Source organism: Cavia porcellus, unplaced genomic scaffold (assembly GCF_034190915.1).
Source record: "Cavia porcellus strain 051 isolate PalLab524CR breed Dunkin Hartley unplaced genomic scaffold, mCavPor4.1 scaffold_7, whole genome shotgun sequence".
Classification (NCBI taxonomy): Eukaryota; Metazoa; Chordata; class Mammalia; order Rodentia; family Caviidae; genus Cavia; species Cavia porcellus.
The window spans coordinates 71094241-71104076 of NW_026947490.1; the positions used below are offsets into that span (position 1 = coordinate 71094241).

The 9836-nt window shown below is 46.5% G+C and overlaps 1 protein-coding gene across 1 annotated transcript in view; it reads right to left on the bottom strand.

The window, feature by feature from the left end:
- Nucleotides 1-8938, bottom strand: part of Hcrtr2 (hypocretin receptor 2) — a 97373-nt gene extending 88435 nt beyond the window's left edge. Inside the window, exon 1 of the mRNA XM_063253820.1 lies at nucleotides 8534-8938. Coding sequence (XP_063109890.1) covers nucleotides 8534-8759 — 226 coding nt within the window. The 5' untranslated portion in view covers nucleotides 8760-8938. The remainder of the gene's footprint in view (nucleotides 1-8533) is intronic.
- Between the last annotated feature and the right edge of the window lie 898 nt (nucleotides 8939-9836).

Sequence of the window (9836 nt, forward strand, 5' to 3'; positions counted from 1 at the left end):
TTCTCACTCCCTGGCCTCCTCCCCACAGCGACCTCTCACAGACTGGGCTCATCCAAGAGCTACCCAGCTGCTTAGCATTCTGTCCGCGCCTCGCGCTATTTCACACCGTGCTGGTTTTGCTCACGTTGTTCCCACTGGTTAGAACATCCTTTCCCAATCTTTTTCACCTGGGTAACTTGAATTCCTCTATTAAAGCTCAGTTTAGTTTTCATCATTTTCTGCCTCTCTCTAATCCCCGAAGTGGGGCTAAGTGCCCTCATTTGCTTCTGGCATATTCCGCGCACCTTTCTTTCACAGTGCTTGTCACAATATATTAAAATTGTCTATGTACGCAGCTGTCTGCCCTGCGGAAGTGCAGATCTCTCTGGTTCTATTATCTTTGCCTCCACAGTCTGATCACTGCAACAGGCCCAAAGCTTCCCAATGTTATTAGCTACCAGTGATAGGGCTCTAAAACCAGAATGATGGATCTATCAACCTGTCTCAGGCAATGCCATTAAGTACTCCATGCCTTTCAATTACCTGCTCTAGTATATGCAAATTAAATTACTTTAAACTGGCACACAATTTCTGTGACAGAGATCACACATCTCCCAGCCAGCCTTGCAGGTAAGCTGACTGCAATGTGATTGCTTGGCCAAATGATCGTAGGAATGACTGACTCAAGTTTTACTGAGCATGACTGACACTTTATATTTTGGCAATAGTAGTTAGTTAAATTCATATTTTCTCAATCCACTCTTCTATGACAAATTTAGAGTCTGTGTATCAACATCTCAAAACTTAACTGCTCAGGCAACAAATATGTGTGAGCATTACAGCTTCCTAAGAGGGTCTAGTACTTGGGAGATGCTTAGCAGGTTAGCTCCGTCTCAGGCTGTGATTAGGTTCCCACAAGTGAGAGTTGAGTAGGGGCAAAGGTGTGGTCTGGACTGCTAGATTTGCCTCTAAGCACATGCATGTGGTTAACAGATTATATTTCCTCTGAATTGGCCACAGACATTAACTCTTCAACCAGGTGGGGTGCTCTAACCAGCATAGTTCATCTCATCAGAGAAACAGATTCAAGGACAGATTCCAGAGTGGCCAAAAGAGCGAGAGCAAGACAGCAGGAGTTCAATCTGGATGCTGTGATCTCTCATGATTTAACACAGAAGGTGATACACTAATATTGTGAGCACCAGACAGGGCGCTTCAGAAGCAGCTTGTAAGCTGGTTACTTGGAAGGTGCCATGTACTGAGGGGGAGGCTAAAACATGGAGAAGGCCGAGATGGTGAATCACCGGGTGAGACAGACTCTCCAAACGACCTAGCATGGCAAATGAGCAGGAAACACGTTTTTGCTGTGTTAAACGACAGTGAGAATTCAAGGTTTATTTGTAACAATGGTGTAACTCAGTTACTCAGAGCAGTAATCATCATGAAAATCTGCCTACACAGAAATCTGGATGATTAAAGCACTTTGGACATTCTAAGCCTTGAAAAAGTTATTTTTCACTATAAACTAACACATTAATTTTGGCAAAGTGAATTTGGTTAATGTAAGTTTGTCAGCAGAGTACTGAAAAATCAAATGGCCTTAAAGGCTGAAGGTCACACTGTCCTTTATCTGTTCCCTTCCAGCGTTGAGAACTGACAGGTTTTCCCTCACTGAACACATGGTCACCTGATGTACTCATGCTTGGATTTCTTGATGTTAAATTGCTTCAAGTACTTGAGATTTTTCATGAAATATTACCGGTCCTAAAGTTACTGTGAATGAGAGTAAGGGTAACATTTCTTTTTGAAGAGGAAAATACTATATAAATGTTAAACCTTGATTCTATGTGTTTAAAATTGAAAGTAATTTACTAATAATCAGCAAAAAAAAAAACTCTAAAACTTTTAGGAATTAAGTAGATATTTATTTTGAGAAATTTGGAGTTTTAAAATAAAAAAAGTACAATTCTACTGACAAGAAATTTAATATGATTTAAAATACTTATCCAATCCTACTACCTGGTTTAAAAATCACCCAGTCCAGTGTAATGATGAACAACTGTAATCCCAGCTACTTGGGAGGCTGATTCAGGAGGAGCAAAAGTTCAAGGATGCTTTGAACAACTTACTGAGACCTTATCTCAAAATTGAAAATAAACATATAAAAGAATGAATGAATGAATGAATGAATGACTTTACAGGGAATATAGCTCAGAAGTAGAGCACTTGTCTGGCACATACAAAGCTCTGGGTTTAATCCTTACTATCAAATTTTTTTTTTAAAAAAGAGAAAGGAAGGGAGGAAAGGAGGAAAGAGCTAAAAAGGGAGGGGAGAGAGGGAAAGCAAAGAGGGCAAGTCTCACCTACAGATTAGAACCAAAATGAGAGGGACAAATATCTTTTGCTTTGCATTGTATTTTTTTGTTGCTTTGATCCAACTCATGATCTCGCACTTGCGAGGCAGGCACTTATGCCACTGAGGTAAATCCCTGGCAAAAGGAACAAGGTTATTCTCCTGATTCAGGTCCTCAAAGGTGAGCCATGTGTTCACAGCATAACAAGGTGTTCCACAGTCTGTCTATAAGTGTCTTCATGAGTAGTATCTGTGTCTTTTGTATGAATAAATATTCTTCTGTAGGAGCACTGTTATGCAACATAAAGATTTACCTTTGTGGTCAGAGCAATAGAAAGTACTTTTTCTTTGGGTAAGCGATTTTTTTTTAAAATGCAAGATGATGTTAAAAACAAATAAATTCCAAGGATCTTTAGATTATGTGAGTCTCAAGAATTTATGCTCTCAGTCTTAAATCACACCTAACAATAGCACTTTCGCAATTGTTTAACATTTTTTCCTATGAGTCACCCTATCCCCGAAAGGCAAAGGCCTATTTTACCTTGAAATTTTCTCTTATAAAGTAACCCTAGCCTAACTTTGATTTGCTTATCCAATGAGCTCACCCCCAGAGATAAGGAACCGAAGTGTATCAGAAAAATAGCATGCCAACAGGACAGCTATGTAATCCTCTAAAGGGGACAGTTAGCTCTGGTCCCTCTCTTTTCCTTCTAAGCATCTCTAGTCAGGGATAAGAAACCAAAGAACAAGGAAGAATTAAGCAGTAGAACAAGCATGGGCCATGGAATCTGAAGAATCTGTAGCTGAAACTCAGTCCTGCTGTTTGCTGTCTGTCTAAATTCCAAAATAGGTTAACCTGGTTCCATTTCATTCTCATTTGTAAAGTAGTTGCTCTTCTCATTACAAATTGATCATGAAAGAGGAATGCAATGCTGTTATGATGTAGATCAAGAATGTCCCCCAAGAGTCTCATGTGCGCAGGGCGAAGGTTTGGAAATGATTAAATTGTGGTGACGTGATATGGCAGTTGACACACAGTTAGGGGGTGTGGCCTGTTGGAAGCCGGTCACTGGGGTGAGGTCTGACAGGGGAGCTCTCCCTCCTGGGCTCCTCCCTCTGCCTCTGCTTCCTCACCACCATGAGGTGAGCTGCTCCTCTGCTCAGACCCTTTTGCCACCCTCTTTCTGTATTTAAGTCTCTCCTACTCAGACTGAAACTCCTGAACTATGAACCAAAATAATCCTCTCCTCCCATACACTGTATGTGTTGAGGGTTTTGTCCCCTACAGAGAAGGCGACAAACACACATCAGTGAAACCCAGCATGCAGGGCCTAGTACATAGGTAACTCGGTAAGCAGTCTTCATTTTCCTTTGTTGAGAGGAGGCTTCGTTTGTCATGTGTCACCAGTGAGTCATGCCAGGGAGACATCACTTAACAAACCCATCCTTACCAGGAGTGCGGGGCACATCAGAATGCTGCAGGAAGAAAGATGGGGAGGGGGTTTATTTCACTTTCAAAGTAACATCAACAGAGGACGCTTCTGCTATCTGAGGAGCTGAGTGAGAATCCAAGGATGTTTAGAATACTAGCATAACTGCAGTACATGAGAAGATACAAATGTAATTGAAAGACAAAGTAATGAAAACTCATAAATGCATGATATAGTTTAGTATGTGTGACTACTAAAATCAGGAAAAATTTTAAGAGGTAGAACATTGTATTTGTAAATGATTTTTAGATTTGCCTTTGTAAAAACTTGTTTTGTTTCATTTTTTTCTTTATTTCACTTTCTGGACATTTTTTCCAAATACATAAAAAAACCATTACATTACATTATCAATATTCCATGTTATTTTCATTATTTTCTGTCCATGATAAATGTTATCTATGAGAGAACCATTTTACAGTGATCACTGGAATTCTATGCAAGTCAAAAACATGATTTATTTTGTGAAGTAAGACTGAGTGACTATGGGTTTAGCAAAAATGTAAATGTATCAGTTTAATCACCATTTAGATGAACAGTGTTTTTGCATTACATAACAAAGGACAGACAGGAGACCTGATGGCTGACAGTACCTTGTATACACCGTAATCTATGGTTTCTACTGAGCCCTGGCTGACTTACATAATGCATTTTCCTATAATCCATTATTGCTTTTTATATAGAACACAATAAGTTTATAACCCTCCCAGCAACTAAATTCTACGTTGGGAGAAGCAGAACAAAATTGTTTCATAAGCCTAGGAGTAGCAAGATTGCAACTCTGCCACTTCTACTTCTGGTACATAAACCTAACTGTCCAGAAAGCAACCCTCTCACAGATGATCCACCCACTCCTGTCGTGCAGTGGACCTTAACTTTTACTGAGTATATCCTTTAATTAATGATATGCTTTAAGTGAATTAAATCAACATTTTTGTGTGCATATGTGCAAGTGTGCATGTGTGTGTGTGTGTGTGTGTGTGTGTGTGTGTGTGTGTGTGTGTGTGAATAATGGTAGTGGTAGCCCAAATGATTAATAACAGCTTAAAAACTTTAAATGAAACATGGTTCATGTAAATTTAAACAGAGAGAGAGAGAGACGTGAGAGCTCATAGTTAGGAATGAAGCCCATACGGTGTGGGAGGGCACTGATGCATGGTCAGTGTGAAGAGGATGGGTGAGACGGGAAAGGAGAGAAGCACCTGGTGACTCCTACCCTCACTCCTTTATCTAGACCTTCAGCTGAGAAGAGGTGAGGGCTGAGGTGACAAGGAGGCAGACACGCAGCCTGGTCATGGGGGCAGAAGGCAATCCCAAACCTCACCAAGGGACATTTTAGTAAAGGAAAAGAAGGGATAAAGTTAGCATCAGTTATTATTCAAGATAAGAATGTAGATATGCCTTTATACATCTACATAGAGGATATCAATGTTTTTTATTCTACATTTCAAGATAAGAATGTAGATATGTCTTTATACATCTACATAGAGGATATCAATGTTTTTTATTCTATGATTTGTGTGGGGGATGCAATAGAAACTTTTATTTCCAATTTGAAAAGTTGAACTAGGCAAGCGTTAAGCTTGCTAATGGTCAGACAAGAAGCAAGAAACACAGCTGGATGAATATCTATATTTATGGGATGTTCCAATTTCCTTTTGTATGAAGCAAATAGGAGGGGGTGGACCTATACTAAGTGAAATTTAGGCTATTGTTGAATGCAGAAAATAGAAAACTACTCATTTTCCCTAGGTATTAAATGTTTGATATGAAGCACATCTTATCCTCCAATTTCAACTCAAAGAAATAGCAGAAAAAAGTACATTACATGTGTTAATTTGAGTTTTCCAAGAGACTCTTCTCACATACACATTAATATTAAAAGCACAATATTGCTAAAAATACATTGGATGAAAAAGTGAATCCATCTACGTGGGTATTCTACAAGATGTGTACAGCTGATATGTGGCATCATTTTGAAGATAATGGGAAAACACTCATTCCAAAAATAACTACTCCTTGCTCCTTTCTGAGAGTTAAACTTGCACTATTAGTCATGCATGTATCTTTTTATTAGAATACTCATGACATCCCATTTACACTAATACAACATGTGACTTCTTATGTTGTGTTTCCCATGCAACCCGATCATGTCCTGGAAGGAACACCTGCCAATGAAGCTGGAGGACATCATGATAAAAAGGAGGAGTGGGGGGAGGAAAGGAGGTTGTGGGTGGTCAAGACTTTGTTGCTCTCACAGAATATACCTTATTAAGTTCACAAAAGGACACAGTGGGACAAGTGGCTTCTAACTGATGGCATTATATTTGTACTGTAACAAGATCAATATTGTCAAAGCAGTCAGTTCCCTGAAAGAACAAATGGAGGGTGGATCTGCAGGGTCAGTGTTACACTGGCTGCCCACACTGTGCTATTCCACCCTCCTACCTGGCATGACTCTTTATCTTGCATGAATAATGTGACTCCTTGTCCTGATATTGGTGTAAAATTACAATGCCACAGGGGCAAAAAGGCAATTCTCAGTCTAATCCATTTTGCAAATTTGACACTGACATCAAAGAGCAAGAAGTTAGTTGTCTTTGAGTAATGACACTGTTCATTTGTTTAAATGTCAAATCTAAACGGCATCAAGTTTCAGGGAATGTTCCTGTGAAGAATGAATTTCAGATACGCTGGAGAGGATTTCAACGTTATTCAGTCCTAAGGAAAATCGCTGTCAGTATCTTGAGAGCAGAGTGCTTTGAGTAAATCTTTATTCTGAATGGAATTGGCCATTTCAGCACTAGGGTCTCGGGACAGCGCCCTCTTCCTCCAATTTACTGTCTTGGCAACTGAATCTCTCCGGGTTAGCAAATTTATGCCTCTAAACTGTGCACTTGGGAAAAGAAGACTGTATCCCCTGGCCTATAAAAAGGAAGAGAGAGGGAGAGAGAGAGAGAGAGAGAGAGAGAGAGAGAGAGAGAGAGAGAGAGAGAGAGAGAGAGAGAGGAGACAGACAGACACAAAGAGACAGAGAAAACATCAAAGAAAGGCATGTCTTAATACAAAGATCATCTCAAATGAAATCATGTAAGACACAGCTATGACTTGTAGATATTTCTGCAAAAATAAAAAAGGTTACTCTTCTTTTTACTGAAGAGTAACAACATATCTCCCTAGGCAATCATTGGTGGAAAGAATGGCAGCGCTTTTAACCCCTCATGGTTCTTTACTGACTGCAGATATGAATATAGAGGGCAGAGGCCCGTCCAGTGGGTTTACAAACAAGCAGAGGCAGAGCATCCATCCTCTGTGTGTGCCAAGAGTGGAATAACAATGGGGAATTCTAGATGTGAGGTCACAAGAAATGGAACAGAATCTCAACCACGTCCTTTAGAAGCCACTGCGTTTGGGGCTTGTTTCCTACCATCTAACGCGGCTCAGTTTGAGGTTTAAGTGAGACGCCTGTGGAAGCTGCCGCCGCACGGTAGGTGCTGATAGAGGCTGCTTTTGGTTGTTCACCTATGAGTCAGTCAGTGCTGGCGGAGTGCAGCGACCATCGCTATGCTCGGAGCCGTGTGTCTCCGCAGTTGTAATTCTAAATATGAATGACAAGAAGGGAAGCAAGAAACGCATTTTTATTAACTGACACCCTTAAAACAAGGGCCCTAATTAGAAATATTTCAACTTTTTGTCCACATAGGCTACATCCTTAGAAGATTCTCTTTTATTTCTATCTTCGAAAAATCAACAAAAGGCAAATACTGTAAAACAGTACAGGAGGAGCAGATTCGAGTTCTCCTGGCATCGCAGCCCCCCGGGGCCCTGTGGTGACCGCCTCCCGCCTCGCCGTGGAGGGGAACCCCGCAGCCGCGTGGGAAGCCCCGGCCTCCGCCGCAGTTTTAGCCTCTGCTTCTGCCCTCCGAGGCCCCCGCCTCTCGCCTCGCCCACCTTCTCCGCCCTGGTAGCGCGCGGTCCACAGCGCCCTCCGCGGCCCCGCGGCCTGCGGCCCCAGACCCCTCCACACCGCCCTCTGCCGCGAGCCGCCGGGCTGCGCTGCTCCATTCAGCGCCTCCATTCACAACCTGAGTCACCGCGGCGAGCCGGAGGCGGATCCCTCCCCGCTCCCCGCTCCCGGCTCGGGGCTCCTCGCTGACCCCTGCCCACCCAGGGCCCGGCGAGGAGGACGGACCCGCCGGGGACAGTGAGTGTCCGGCACCGAGCGTGGGCTCCTCTTGCAGAACGCAGAGCTGCACGGATATTCCCGAGCCCGGCGCCCTGCAGCCCCCGCGCTGACCCGGGCGAGGGGAGGAGGCGTACGGGGCTCTCGGCGCCCAGTGCTCTGCCGGGCCGGAGGGTTCGGTTCAGCCCTCTGCGGGCTCTGCCTCCGCCTACGCGGTGCATGGGCCGGACCGGTGCACACCCAGTCCACCCCCGGTGCACACCCGATGTACCCTCAGTCCACACCGGTCCACTCCCAGTGCATCCCCGGTGCACACCAGGTCCACACCGGGTCCACCCTTGGTGCACACCGGGTCCACGCCGCAGAACCTGCAGGCTCCCCGCACTCCGCCCAGCCGGCGCCCATGAGGGGCAGAGGCGGTGTCCCGTCGCGTCCCGTCCAGTCCCATCCCGTCTCCGGGCTCGGATCGGGGCTCGGTCCGCTCTGAGAGCGGAAACTTTCTCTCCCGCGCCGAGCGCCCCCCACACTCACCCAGGACGTTGCCCACCAGCGCCACCACGAACACCAGCAGGTAGCCGGCGATCAGCGCCCACTCGTACTGCTTGGGGCGCAGGTACTCGCCCCACAGGTAGCGCAGGAACTCGTCGTCGTCATAGTCCGCGGGCCGCGGGGACGGCTCCTGGCTGCCGTTGGCGCCCGCGCCCCAGGTCCAGTTGCGGCGAGCGGGCAGCGCGCGCTCCGGCGCCGGCCCGGACATCACGGGCTCGGGCGCTGGTCCGGTTCGCTCAGAGCTGCGGGTCGCGCTCCGCCCGCCCCATGAGCCCGGCGCGGGGCCGGGGCTCGTGCACCGGGCCGGCAGCGGGAGCGGGAGCGGGGCTGGGCGCACAGTGACGTGGACGGGTCCGAGCCGGCTTCGGGCTCCGCAGGCTGCGGCGCCGCCGATGCCGACACCGATGCCGACACCGACACCGGAGCGCCCGCCCGCAGCCCGCAGCCCGCCGCCTCCCCCGCGCGGGGACGCCAGAGCGAGGCTGGGACGGCGCCGGGGAGGCCGGGGCTCCAGCCCTCCCTTCCCTTCCAACTTTGTCCTGCACCGCGTGCACACCCCGGGACCGCGCAGACGGGACCCCGCGAGACACTGCAGCACTGACGCGAAGGCGCATCCCGGCATCTGCACCTGCCGGAGGGGAACCCCGGCCCCCGAGCCCCCAGTCTCTTTCTCATTGAAAGCGGGGAGTACAGGTTTGTAACTGAAGGGTTTAATCAGCAGAAATGTGCATTCGCAGCAGCCGGTGTTGCAGCAAACACAGGAGCGAATCTTCGGCCTCGAGGGTTCCACGCGTGACCATAGCTGAGGTCCCCAGCCCCAGAGACCGCCGAGGACCCCGCGAAAAGCCGCGGAGTTCCTCCCGCGGACCCCATGCCTCTCCCGACCTTGCTATTGACTGGAGACCGGTGAAATCTGTCATCCTCCCGTGAAGTGGTGTCATCGCTAGCAACAATTGCTGCGGGATCCTTTGCCAGCGTGTAAATCCGTGGGCTCATCATGCCTGAATACCACGCCAGGCCTGTAAGGGCTTCATTGCTGTCGTGGACGTGGGAAGGGCTTGGAGTTATTTAGCCTGAACTTAAGCCGAAGAGTAGAAGCCTCTCAATAACAATGTTAAATAAAGTGTCCCCAGATCTCTTGGAAGTGACTACCGCAGTCTATGACCTCCAGGGTTACAGGATTGCTCTAGAGGTTAGATCACTCCCTACAGGGACCAAGGTCTTAAGCCACGGTTTGCTTTTATTATTTTACCTCCAACCCCAGTTTTGCATTTTAGTGTTCCAC